The 14,233-nt window shown below is 46.6% G+C and overlaps 1 protein-coding gene across 2 annotated transcripts in view; it reads right to left on the bottom strand.

The window, feature by feature from the left end:
* Positions 1-14,233, bottom strand: part of THSD4 (thrombospondin type 1 domain containing 4) — a 634,788-nt gene that overhangs the window by 35,148 nt on the left and 585,407 nt on the right. For both annotated transcript variants that reach the window (XM_058294432.2, XM_004451032.4), the window contains exons 11-14: positions 11,318-11,593; positions 5,491-5,620; positions 4,492-4,696; positions 589-762 (exon numbers count right to left, since the gene is read on the bottom strand). In XM_058294432.2, the coding sequence (XP_058150415.1) occupies positions 589-762; positions 4,492-4,696; positions 5,491-5,620; positions 11,318-11,593 (785 nt within the window). The remainder of the gene's footprint in view (positions 1-588; positions 763-4,491; positions 4,697-5,490; positions 5,621-11,317; positions 11,594-14,233) is intronic.

Here is a 14,233-nt window from a genome sequence, read left to right as displayed (position 1 = left end):
CTGGCCTATAAGTGAGAGGCACGTGCTAAGGCCAGAGACAGAGGGTTACATGTACGTCCCAGCTAATATTCCAACGTCTTCTGCAGAATCCAGACACCACAGACATTGCATGGTCGATGACCATTCCAGTTGTCCCGGGCCGAACGCCCCGCCTGGCCAATGCTGCTTCCAGTTAATCATCAGCTTCCACAAGAAAATGAAAGCTAAGTTCATTATTTCCTTCTCCTTTCTCTCCTTTCTCTCATACGTAAATCCTGTTTTTGTCTTTAATGGATGAATTTAATCAATTACTAGCTTCCCGTGTATATAGGAAACTAACAGGTTAGTCATGAACTATGTGTATTTAATTTAGTTTTTCATTATTTAATATTCATGTGGAGTACTAAGGAACAAACTTTTCCATACCCACTCCTAAAGGCTAGAGCCCCTCAGTTCTCATATAAGGACAGAACGCCTACAATAATTCACCTCTGGGACCTTTTCTCCAAATTTGGAGCTCACTCTTGGTTTTTAGCATCCGGGGGCATACGGCTCTCGCCTCTGGTGTCTGGCTCCAGATGGGGCCCCTCCGCCCCCTGCCATGCTCACCCTTTCACTCCACTCTGTGAGGAACCAGCTCTTGGCACAGGGTCCCATGTCGCAGTTCTCGATGTCATTCGGCCGGAGCTTCATGTTGCATTCCTCGTCGTCAACCACATCCCCAATGTTGCTCACACACTTCACGTCTCGGGTCCTCTGTCCCACTCCGCAGGGCACTGAGCACTGAAACACAGCAAGCTTATCTCACTGGGATGGGCAGCTTTAGCCCTGAGCAAAAAGGCTCACCAGAACGATGCACTATCCTCAAGCACCTGCCACATGAGCCGGTGTCTGTGGGGAGGCCTCTGCAAAGCATGTAACCACCTGGGAGAAGAGCACCCACAAAGGTTACAACCTTTTCTCTAAGCCTACACTGCTGCACAGGGCCTCAGTTTTCTTATCTACAAAATGAGAGAGCAGGGAAGTGGACTTGGCCCAGTGGTTAGGGCGTCTGTCTACCAATGGGAGGTCCGCGGTTCAAACCCCGGGCCTCCTTGACCCGTGTGGAGCTGGCTCATGCGTAGTGCTGATGCGCGCAAGGTGTGCCATGCCATGCAGGGGTGTCCCCTGCGTAGGGGAGCCCCACACGCTAGGAGTGCGCCCCATAAGGAGAGCTGCCCAGCGTGAGAGAGAGTGCAGCCTGTCCAGGAATGGCGCTGCCCACACTTCCTGTGCCGCTGACGACAACAGAAGTGGACAAAGAAACAAGACGCAGCAAATAGACACAGAGAACAGACAACCGGGGGAGGGGGGGGGAATTAAATAAATAAATAAATCTAAAAAAAAAAATCCTTAATAAATTCATTGAGATGGCTAAAGAGATTTAGGATATTAAGAAGACGCTGGGTGAGCACAAAGAAGAATTTGAAAGCATACATAGAAAAATAGATCTTATGGGAATGAAGGGCACAATAAATGAAATTAAAAAAACCCACTGGAATCATATAAAAGCATTTTTGAGGAGGCAGAAGAAAGGATTGGTAAGCTTGAAGAAATGGTATCTGAAAGTGAGTGCACAAAAGAACAGATGAAGAAAAGAATGGAAAAAATTGAGCACGGTCTCAGGGAACTAAATGACAGCAAAAGGTGTGCAAACCTACATGTCATGGGTGCCCCAGAAGGAGAAGAGAAGGAAAAAGGGGCAGAAGGAATATTTGAAGAAATAATGGCGGAGAATTTCCTAACCCTATAGAAGGACATAGATATCCATGTCCAAGAAGCACAACATACCCCCATCTGAAAAAACCCAAATAGACCAACTCTGAGACATGTACTAATCAGAATGTCAAATACCAAAGACAAAGAGAGAATTCTGAGAACAGAAAAAAAAAAAAAAAAGCAATGCATAACATATAGGGGATACTCTATAAGATTAAGTGCTAATTTCTCACCAGAAACCATGGAGGCAAGAAGACAGTGGTATCATATATTTAAGATACTACAAGAGAAAAACTTTCAGCCAAAAATCTTATATCTGGCAAGATTGTCTTTCAAAAATGAGGAAGAATTTAGAATATTCACAGATAAACAGAAACTGAGAGAATTTCTAAGTAAGAGACTGGATTTCAAGAAATACTAAAGGGTGTGCTAGAGCCTGAAAAGAAAAGACAGGAGAGAGAGGCCTGGAAGAGAGTCTAGAAATGAAGATTATATCAATAAAAGTTAACAAAGTGTCAAAAGAGTGATGAAAATAAAATGACAGATAGAACTCAAATATTCAGAAATAAACTTAACCAATGATGTAAAGTATCTGTATTCAGAAAACTGCAACTCAGTGTTAAAAGAAATAAAAAAGACCTAAATAGCTGGAAGAATATTCCATGCTCATGGATTGGAAGACTAAATATCATCAAGATGTCAATTCTACTCAAGTTGAAATACAGATACAATGCAATCCTGATAAAAATTCTACCAGCATTTTTTTAAAAAATTGAAAATGCACTTATCAAATTTGTTTGGAAGGGTAAGGGGTCCTGAATAGCCAGAAACATTTAAAAAGAAAAGTGAACTTTTATCTCCAGACTTTAAATCATATTACCCAGCTATTGTGGTAAAAACTGCATGGTCCTGGCAGAAAGACAGACACATAGACCAGTGGAACCAAACTGATGGTTCAGAAACAGACCCTCACAAGTATGGTCAAGTGATTTTTGACTAGCCTGTCAAACCCACACAGCTCAGGCAGAACAGATCATTCAACAAATGGTGCTGAAAGAACTGGATATCCATACCCAAAAGAAGGAAAGAGGACCCCTATCTCACACCTTTTTCAAAAATTAACTCAAAATGGATAAAAAATCTAAAAATAAAAGCAAGAACCATAAAGCTTCTATAAGGAATTTTGGGAAAATATCTTCAAGACCCAGTGGTAGGTTGTGGATTCTTAAAGAGATAAGAGAAGGCCTGAGATGGACTACTAATATTTAATATATGCAGAAACTTTAATTAGCTTTTCTGTGAAAGTGTGGAAATGTATAGACTGGATGGTAACACACAGTAATAGCTGGTTTATAAATGGGTATGTGGCTGAAAATGGTAGTCTAGGTGTATAAATGCCAATTGACAGAGTGCTAGAGAATAATCTAGGAACCGAATAGTAAACCAAGAGGTGGATGAGAATTGTGGTTGATGGTACAGATCCAAGAGTGTCCTTTGTTAGCTAGAGCAAATGTACATCACTTTTGCAGGGGGGTGAGAATGTGGAGAAGCATGGGAAAAATACCACTGGAATGACTGATGGACTGTGGTTAGCAGTAATAATATTTTTGTCTCTATGCCAAAGAGGTACTGTCCTGATAATGGGGCAGTGTGGAAAATGTGTGCCAAATATATACCATGGACGTGGTAACAATCAGATGATATTATCTTATCTGTAACAAATGTTCCACCACAGTGTGGTGTGTTGATAGAGGGGTGTTGTTTGGGAATTCTGCACATGTGCATGATTGGTTTATAAGTTTACAACTTCTGTCATAAAAATATATTTAAAAAATAATAGGGTGGGTTGGGGGAAATACAACAAATGTAAGATAAGGACTATAATTAGCAGTAAGATTTTGACAATACTCTTTCACAACTTGTAACAAATGTCTCATGACAATGCAAGGGTTGATGTATGGGACTGCTGTATAATGTTATGCATATTTGCTTTGTAAGTTCACAACTTTTACTGTATACTTATTGTTTTATATGTTCATATATAAATGATACAAAGATAATAATAGGGTGGGTTGGGGGAAAAATATTTTGGTTAGTAGTAATATTTTGACAATGCTCTTTAATCATTAGTTACAAATGTTTCACAACAATGCAAGGTATTGGTGGTAGGGTGAGGTACGAGAGCCCTGTATGATGTTATGTATGTTTGTTTTATAAGTTCACAACTATTACTATACATTTATTGTTTATGTATGTTTATGTATGAGTGATATAGTTCAATAAATTTAAAAAAAATGGGAAAGCTGTGTTTTAGAGCAGGAGTTCCTAAAATTTCATACAAACACATGACTATGTGGGGATCAGGTTAAAATGCAGATTCAAACTCAGGAGGGCTGGGGTAGGGTCTGAATGCTGCCTTTCCAGCAAGCTCCCGCGTGATGCTGCTGGTTGGTGGACCACACTTCGAGTAGCAAGGATTCTGAAAACTTGCCAAGGGCATGGACTGCAGAGACCATATATACCTGGGTGGGGACACAGTAGGTGCTCATTGCAGAACCTCTGTGTGGATTCAAGGAAACCCTGCAACAAGCCTGGGGTTGGTACTGCTGAGCTCAGGGAACAACCACGTGGTTTTCCGAAAAGGCCGTTCAGGATCTCACAGGACGAGTTCCCTCCTGGAAAGCTCAGGTCTCGGTGGGGACGGAGGGGTCCTTGGAAAGGGCATCCCACAGCCCGGTGCTTGCCCTGCCGTACCGAGGTCCAGTCTGTCCGGATCTGCCACTCGCTGCAGATCTTGAGCTGGCAGGTGCTGGTGGTCTCCGGCTTCTCCAGGTGCTGGCAGCGGTAGGGCTGCACCGTCAGGCTGCGGTTGGCGTACACCTGGCGGCACAGGACCTGGCGGTGCTGCATGCCCAGGCCACAGGTCTTGCTGCACTCAGACCATTCCCCGATGTCCCAGCTGGCTCAGGGGCAAGAGAGCGAGAGGGAGAGGTTACATTCTGGCAACAGGAAGGGCGCACAAATCCCAGGCCAGGGTCGTCGCAATCACTGGACTAGACCTCGGCTTCAAATTAAAAGGCTGCCAAAGGGCCCTCTGACGTTTTTTTCTCAGCATACTATTTACCAAAGGTGAGGGCCAGACTGTAAAATTATAGAAAACTGAGAAGGTGCAAAGGAGTTTTGCCCAGTAGAGAAAATAACTTCAAAAGTTAGTTTTATTGCCCTGTAGAACATTAACCCATTTTGGAACTAAGAGATCTTGTTTCAGCAATCGTTATTTTTCATGAACTATTTACAGATCAGTTCCAAATAGCCTCCTCTGTCATCCTCCTTGGTCATCAGTTAGTTAAATAAGATGCTTCTAGGAGAAAGCCCTGTCTGGAAGTCTCACTTTTATCACTCAGTAGCCAGCCCAGGAGCTCTTCTGGCAGGTGTATTCTGACTTTTCTCAGCCCCCTCGTGCATGCAGCTTCCCCACAGCACCGATCACATCGAGGGTAGTTGTAGTTCCCTGTTTGAATTGTTGCCCTTTACCAAAGGGCGGACTTCCTGGGAGTGTGCTGATCTGCCAGAGTACCAGCTCCCACGTTAATCCCGAAAGACAGCTAAACAGATTGCTTTTTGTGCATAGACAGTCTCAAGTTTCTAAATTAATTTAGATTGGTTAAAAAATTATATCTGCTACTAAGGTCTTATTCACCGGCAACCAGAAGGGACCTGCGAAAGGCCCCCGAAAGAAAGGGGCCATCTTACAAGGCTGGGCAAGGGAAGATGTTGCAGGGCTCCTCCTCCGGGGTTGGCTTCATGCTAGGGTCACAGTAGCTCTCAGGAACCTCTTCATGAGTGTTTCTGTTCACACAGTGAAAAACAGGGTACTGCGATCCTGCAACGACACAGAGGACGTCTGAAGGACAGTCCCACTCCCTGGAAAGTTGGGCCACGGTGGAGGTGCATAGGGAGGAAGCTTCAGGGGCTGTGCCCTCACCCGAGCAAGTGCTGATGAAGAGAGGACACAGGAGGGGGAAGAGTCACACTGCCCCCCCCCCAATACATTCAAAGGCAGGTGCTGGGGGTTGAGTTGTGTCCCTCCAAAATCCACGTCCACCAGGAACCTCAGAATGCTGGCTTATTTGGAAACAACGTCTTTGCAGATGTGATTAGTAAGAGGAGGCGACATTGGATTAGCATGGGCCCCAAACCCAATGTCAATGGTGCCCTTCTAAGAAGAGGGAAGTTTGGACACATTCACAGACGGCCACGTGAAGATGCAGGTAGAGACTGGAGTGGAGCTGCCACAAGCCAAGGGACGCCTGCGGCTGACAGAAGCAGAAGCTGGAAAAGGCACGGAAGGATGCGCCTCTAGAGGCTTCGGAGCGAGCACGGTCCTCAGACAGCTCCGTTTCAGTCTTCTGGCCTCCAGAACTATGTGAGAATAGACTTCTGTTGTTTGAAGCCACCCAGTTTGTGGTTCTTTGTTATGGCCGATCTAGGAAACTCATATAGCAGATAAAAGCAATTTTCATAACAGTTCCAGATAACAACGGAGGTATCACTGGGCAGGGGAGTAAGAGGAACACAAATGGTAACTCCTCGAAGGTTCTCTGTGGCCATCAAATAAAAAGGGTCCTGGAGGGACCAGCATGGGTCTTAGAGAAAGGGACGGGTTTGGGGAGGGGTACCCACATGTGTTTTGGAGGGAGGGGGCTGTCCAGGTGGCTGAATCGGAACAAAAGTGCCCGGCATGTTTAAGAGCCGGTGAGCATCAAGGTGGGTCAAAACAGAGAAGTTAGAAGATTCAAGAAAGGCAAGAAGAAGAGCTGCCTGCCTCCTTCCTTTTAAAGCACGTTACACATTTTAATTGTTTGGTTTTATGTCTGTCTCCAGTGAGACGGTGAGTTTCTCAGGGGCAGGACTAGTTCTTGTTCAATTCCCAGTACATTATCCCTGTAACCCCAGTATTGGCAGAGTAGCAAGTGCTCAATAAATGTTTGTTGAATATTTATCCTAGATCTAATATTTGTTCTTATTATATTACTAAAAAACCTAACTGCCCTAGGTCTTTTTTTTAAATACACAAACTAGCTTCATTGGCTTAAGAGATCTATTTTTTGATAAAAAGCCAGAAATTGTCATTTCTAGCTCAATTTTTAAAAGGCCTTTTCATTTTTTATGTCTCTCTGCTGCCACCTAGTGGCAGCACTGATGTATTACTAATGGACGTTCACTAAGTGAGAAATCGAACCTATTTATGTGCAATATAATCATTTGAAGAGTAAGATGTCTCTTCACTAATAGTTGTCTACCCCACAGTCCAGCTCAGTTCAAAATTCATGCTGGAAAGAACACAATCATTTACTTTACAACTCAGACTTACCTCTGTTGTTAATTGGCAGGCATTTATATCTTTTGAACCTCCAACTCACTACAATTTTATTTGAACTTGAGGGATAACTTTTAACACAAATGTCTGAATATTTCATTAGTCATGGAAGTGTTTCTTTGCTTCTCTAAACTGATCTTATGTGACACACTGAGCCAGAGGATAGTGCTTGTAAGAAACTTTACAGTTTGTAAGACAGTTTCGAATCTGAAATGATCATTTGTTTAAATTACCCTTGCAGTAAAAATTTACAATAGAGCTATAATTTGAAACTGGTATTTAAAATAACATTCCAATTAAGCATAATTGTTAGCTGAGTAAAAAGCAGTACTGACTATAAAATTAATGGGAAACAAAAACTTTTGTGGAATTAAATTTTGTCCTGCTACATATCTGTTTCCATTAAGAAGAGATTTTAAATTAAATTCAACATTTAAGCACATAATATACACACAGCATTATGCTGAGCTATAAAGATGAATAAGACTCAGTTTACAGCTTGCAGTGTACCCATGTGGGGTCCAACTGTGAAGGGATTATGAACAGATCTTATTATTTAAATATTCCTTTCCCTCTAGGCCATGTGGGTTAACTTTTCCACCTATAAATTTGTGGACTGGAAAGCAAAAGTAACTACCCCAATGACTTGTCACTCAAATGAGGGGGAAATTTGTTATTTTCAGCTAGAAGGATACAGGTTGTAAGAGGAATGCTCTGTGCCATGGGCAGAAGGGTCCTGCTTGGGGTTGCTTTGGCACATGGCTGCTGCTGGCCTCCCACCCCCTCCATCCCACCTTTTACTGCCTTTACAACATTTGTCCATGGTGCAGCCCCAGTGTTTAGCCAAGAAAATGAACTCAGAGGCTTGTTTGCACATGCGTGCTCTCTCTCCAATACCGCAGTGATGATTCTAGATCCACTGACTGCAATGTTCTGTGTCTTTGGGTCAGTTTCAACTTCTGCATTAAATGGAGACTGTCACTCAAAATGGCACCTGACCACATCTTCACGGTTCAAGCACAGGCCTCAGTTATTCCTCTAATTGCTAGCAAGAACGTAGTAGTGGTCAGGTGCTGGCCGGGCCTCAGGCAGCAGCAAAAGTTCAGTTTCTTTGGATCATGTGTTGGGCATGTTGTTCAGATCAGAAATATGTTATGTGGGGGGAGGGAACTGTGCCACAGGTAGTATGCAGAAATCAAATGGGGTGAGTGAATTTGGGGAGCCAGGGTATGTGTGTTAGAGTGTGCTATCTTAAAAGATTCAATGAGACCATATGGAAATCTAGAGAAAAGATTCTTCATTTCTGAATACATCAATCGACATTCTTTATGCCAACAGAACACAGGTAAAGGCAGTAACAGACTTGTACAGCCAGGATATAGTGAAGATGTAAAAGATCCCCTGTATCTTTGCTCAAGCCTCCTGTAGTCCACTTTAGAAATGGGGTAATTCAAGGCCACTTGAGGGATGCTTGCTGCGTGCTGGGCACAGGCGGGTGCAGAGCCGGCCAAGCGCATACTGCGGGGAGACAACTGAGTCAAGTATGGCTGCAACAGAGATGAAGTCCTCGGGACGAAGCAGGAAAGGCTTCTTGGAGTTAGCAGGAGTCTGCCAGCATATGCCAAAAAACGGTGAGGGAAGTAAATGTTATACCTCAGTGTGGATCTCACAGTCTGGGGTGTGGGTGAGGACAGATGAACTGAAACCTTCAGCTAGGGGGTCTCTCCGTCATGGCTGGTGCCTGCTGAGTGAGCATTCAGATGAACAGGTGCCAGGCTGCCCACGTGAGCGGCAGGAAGGCGAGCTGGCTGATAGCACGTGCTTTTGTCCTTGTCTACAACACCCTGCCCTGTGGTCTCCAGACAGGGCTACATTTCACCCTGCTGGAAAAACTGGGCCCAGGTTCCTTTAAAAGATGAATCTTCTACACAAGCTCATTTTCATCCTTTTTATGACTTTCCTTTGTTTCCACCTAGTTCTGAGTGTATCTGGTTCCTTTAATAGCTGCTACCTAAATGGTAGAATATTCTGGTAATACTACATTTTTATCTTGGGTTTCTATATCAATTACATCTCATGCTGCTTCCCTCTATAACATCATGGGCATGTTCTCACTAAAATGATTTTGGTCTCAATGTGTAATTATCTCTAGCTTTCTGCCTCTATCAAGACACATTTTGCACATTCAATTTTCCCTCACAAAGCTTATAAAAGACGTTGGTCCAATGACTCTCGAGCCTGCTCTCTTTGCACACGTATGGAGTACACACACTAAAACTGCTGTGAATCAGCACTCCAGTTCCAAGTCATTTTGGACCTGCAGAAGCTCCAAGCAGGAGTTTAAGCCTCTGCAAGGACTGAGACCTAAATTCTAGCCTCAAAGGCTAAGCCAAAGCTCTTATGAAAAAGATAAAAGCATTAGAAGCACTTCTGAGAGATTTTTCCACATGCTACTTATGTCAAAGGTTCCAAATTTTATACCTTCAGACACCAGTCACTCAAAGAAAGGAAAAGAAAAAACCCCAAACCAATACTCTGGAGCCTCACACTAGCCTCCAGATTACAGAAATCCTCTTGGGGATACGGCCCCCCTGTTCCTATCATACCTTCCCCAGAAGAACGGTCATCTTGGGACACAAACAGGACTTTACTCCTAACAGGAGGCTGTGGCCGCATCAGGAAGGACACGGCAGGCAGAGTCCGTCCATCTGTCCTTAACGGTGACCATCGTGAGGGAGTCTGGAGGTGCAGTCGCTGCCCGGGGCAGGCCCCTCCTGCCACCAGCTCCTCTAGCGTGTCCTCGGCTGCTGGGACCTGCCAAGTGCGGGCCCTGCCCGCCCCAGGGAGCTGGCCTCTGGGACCCGACGAGGCGGGGTAGGAGGGCTGGTTGCCTGGCCCGAGGGGGCTCACTGACGGGCTTGCTCTCTCTCCTGCTCTCCCCGGGTGGCTGGGTTCTCCTGGGCCTGCAGCACAGCTTACTTTTCCCTCTGCCTCCCCTGCTTCCTCCCTCTTCCTTCCCCATCTGCTGATTCCTAACGTCCAGCCTGCACCCTAAACTCTGCCCCAGCGGCTGCCCCCAAGAACTTGCCCTGAGACACGGCGCGTGGGCACCTCCCGGGTGCTCAGTGCGATGGAGGAAGGGGGCCTAGCACCCAGGGTGTAGGCGAGGTGCGCTGCCTCTGCCACTCCTGGTGGGAGACCCGGAGGAGAGCAGCAGCCCCCTGAGCGTTAGTTTCCTTGTCTGTAGATAGGGGTGGAGGGCTTTATCCTGTGGCTTCACTAACTGGTGGTGGAGTTCCCACGGGAGAACTCGGGTTGAATTTCTGAAGGGATCTAGGAAAGCAGACGTTGTGCTAAAGGGCTTTTTAATAGTATCAGAAAGAAGGAGCTCACTGGTGCGAAAAATAAGACCCTGAAGATTCTGCAAAGACTTCTGCACCCATAACCCGGGGATGCCAAAAAGCTGAGCCTTCCTGCTTTCCTTGCTCCTCTAATAAGCACAGGAGTACCTGGTCCAATCTGGGACTTCAAGGAACTTTTTTGGAGGAGCCCTTATTTGGAACAGGGCACCTACAGACAGAATTAGTTATGATGAGGTCAAACTGGAGTGGGGGGTCCTTAGTCTGATATGACTGGTGTCCTTCTAAGAAGGGGAAAGGAGACGGGGACACTGCGAGAGAAGACGGTCGTAGACGACGGAGCAGAGATTGGCGTCCAAGGAGTGCTGGTGACTGCCAGAAGCCAGGAGAGAGGCCTGGGACGGACTTACCTGGACGGACGTCAGTGGGGGCTTGGCCCTGGTGACACCTTGATTTTTGGCCTCCAGAACTGGGAGACTATACATTGCTGTGTTTTGTGTGCTTTTTAAAGCTAGTTTGCCATACTTTGTTAGGTAGCCCTAAGAAATGGACACCACTTAGACCCCAAGCTCCCAAAACAGTTTTTCTGAAATCCTTGGAGTTGAGAATGAGTTTCAACTGGTATGTGTCTACCAGTTGACTTGTACGTCAACTTCTGGATCTTGAAATACGTGAATGTGTTCTGTGTCTATTAAAGAATCTCTCTGGCACGAGTGAGGTGTCTCCCCCCAAGGCTCACCTGGGGGTGTGTGTGTGTTTGTGTGTGTGTGCGTGTGTGCGTGCCACGCCCCACGGCCCCCACGTTCCGGCTTAGGGGCTCTGTGGAGACCTGCAGGCTCACCTTTCCCACAGGACGTCGAGCATTCTGTTGTCCCCAGCTGCTTCCAGTTGTGGTCCCGGCTTCGCCGTGGGGGCTGTGGTGCTGGCGGCATCAAATTATCTGGCCGGTGGGAAGAAAATCTGTCTGGCTGCCTGACTGGGAAGGTCGGGGCTGATTCTGAGGTGAACCTTTCTGCCGCCTCCCTGTGCAGCCCTTCCTTCTCCTCGGCCCTCTCCTTCTCCGCTCCCTCTTCCTGGCTCCTGCCGTCTGGTTCCAGCTGGCCGTTGAAGGGCTCCCCTGGGGAGGGGCAGGTGCGGGAACACACAGAGGCAAGGTGACAGAAGCACATGTTTAGGAGAAGACGACTCGGATTTCCTCACTGTTCAAGACATTATTAAAAATCAATAGTGGGGTATATGGGAACCTCCTATATTTTTTAATGTAACATTTGGTGTGATCTATGTATCTTAAAAAAAATAATAATAAAAGATTTAAAAAAATCAATAAGAAAAAGATGAACATCCCAGGAGAAAAAGGAGGCGAGGCCTATGGAGAGGCAGTTTGCACACTAAGAAATAAAGACAGCCCAAAGTCATATGAAAATGCTCCATTTCACTCATAATTAAAGAACTACACACAAAAGCAATCACTTTATTTACCTCACATAAAGACCAGAAAGTTTATAAACCCCTAAACTCCTAAACCCCCTTGCCGAAGGGGCAGGGACACCCATCCTCATACACCGTGGGGGAGCCTGCAAATAGATGCAAATTCTGGGCAGGAATTTTGGTGATAACCATCCAAATTTTAAATGCCTATACTCTTTGACCTAGAAATTCAGTTTCTAGCTAATTCCTCTTACAGATATGCTCATTCATTTACATACACCCTGTCTGTACAAGGGTGGTCGCTGAAGCGCTGTTTGAAGCAGCAAAACATTAGAATGGACTTAAATGCCCATCTGTGATATTGGTTAAAATAAATTATGCTCTAATGGAATGAGTGGAATATTATGTGAGTTTTGAAAAGAATGAAGTAAATCGATACGTCCTGACATGGAGGTTGTGTTGTCTGGTGAAAGAACAAAACATAGGAGAATTCAGTTTGTGCACACACAGATGTGGCAGGACATTTCTGAGATATGAATTTGTGTTTTGCTACTTTTACCCCTACCCCCTCCATGCCAGGACAAGGAAACAAGCCCTTTGGCTCTTTTTTTTTTTTTTTTCTAAACAGGGGAGAAAGCCAAAGCTCCTTGAAGTCACCAGCTCTCGCGATAGCACAAGCCCGAGCGCTCCGTCAGGGAACGTCTGCGTTCCTGGGGGCCAGCTCCCAGGGAGGAGGAGGAAGGATGAGGGATGAGGACAGCGCTCTGAGAGGGACAGGTGCTTGCAGGTGGAGGAGAGGCAGGACTCTGAGGTACCTGCCCAGGCACCTGCTGGGAGGAGGCCGCACCCAGGCTCCTGTGCAGGCGGGAAGGAGCAGGACCCGGCCTGGAGAAGGCCCCGAGGCTCCTGTGGGCCCGCCCTGGAGCACCCAGCGCTCCTGTGCAGGCTGGAAGGAGCAGGACCCGGCCTGGAGAAGGCCCCGAGGCTCCTGTGGGCCTGCCCTGGAGCACCCAGCGCTCCCACGCAGGCTGGAAGGAGCAGGACCCGGCCTGGAGAAGGCCCCGAGGCTCCTGTGGGCCCGCCCTGGAGCACCCAGCGCTCCTGTGCAGGCTGGAAGGAGCAAGACCCGGCCTGGAGAAGGCCCCGAGGCTCCTGTGGGCCCGCCCTGGAGCACCCAGCGCTCCTGTGCAGGCTGGAAGGAGCAGGACAAGCCTGGAGAAGGCCCCGAGGTTCTGTGGGCCCACCCTGGAGCAGGCGTGGGCAGACCACCCCTGGGGCCTGGCCAGTGCCGTGGCCACCTAAGGCCCTGGCATCCTTGCTGATCCCTGAGGGTGGGGAGCCCCCGAATTGAAGGAGGTGGAATTTTCTACCAGTGTTTCTATCAGTGAAGCTGAGGTTGATTTATGTTGACGCAGGGAAAAGAACGATGTGCACTGTCCCTGGCACGCGAGAGCCTGTGGACAAGGATTCAGACGGCTCGTCGCATTGGTGTGTGCCTGGAAAAGCGCTGGGCAGAATTCCTCCAACAGGTAAGGGAGAATCCTTCTGGGAAGGTGGGGCGTTTTACTTCCTATCTTTCTATTTTGTTGAATACTGTTCAAACATGTGTGACTTTAATACAAAATAAAAAGACAAATTCTAGAGTCGCTGTAGACTATAGTTAAACTAGGAAGGCTTTCTTAACCCTTTCACCAGTACCTTCTTGCTTAGTTGGTTAAGGTCTGGCATATTGGTATAAATGGGATTGTTCAGAAACGTTATCAGACAAAACTATTTCTTAATCATTTGAGGAGCTTGCATGTGCCAGGCACTGGGCTGGAAAGGCCCCCCTAACACCACCTGTCACCCCAAAACACACAAAAAACAGAAACTTGTGAGGTTTCTTAACTCTATTTTGTAGATTAGGAAATACATTCAGAGAAGTTACTGACTTGCCTGCGGTTATACAGCAAGAAAGTGGCAGAAGTGGATTCAAGCTCTGGTCCCTGACTTGGCTGACAACGAGAAAGAAGCTTGCTTCAGAAAGGCCCCCCCTCGCCAACTCTTCACAACTGGCACCCCCCAGGCCCGCCCCGCCCCGGGCAGCCCATTCTGGAACCAGCAGCTGCTCTGAGCTGAGCACCCATTTGGCTTGTCCTCAATCGCCTGAGACTTTCCAGGACAAACCTGATGTCACATAGCCTAATTGCCCTGATAAATCAGCAACAGTCCTCAGAATTCCACTCTACTGGCAACACAGACCGCATACTGCTCTGGAAAGGGCGTGGACGTGCTCCGCTGAACGTGCTGACCAAGTCTGGACAACACGCCGCACGTGCTGGGCGCGCAC

This window comes from Dasypus novemcinctus, chromosome 3 (genome assembly GCF_030445035.2).
Source record: "Dasypus novemcinctus isolate mDasNov1 chromosome 3, mDasNov1.1.hap2, whole genome shotgun sequence".
Taxonomy (NCBI): domain Eukaryota; kingdom Metazoa; phylum Chordata; class Mammalia; order Cingulata; family Dasypodidae; genus Dasypus; species Dasypus novemcinctus.
The sequence above is the reverse complement of the archived record's forward strand: the minus strand, read 5'-3'. Positions and strand labels throughout refer to the sequence as shown.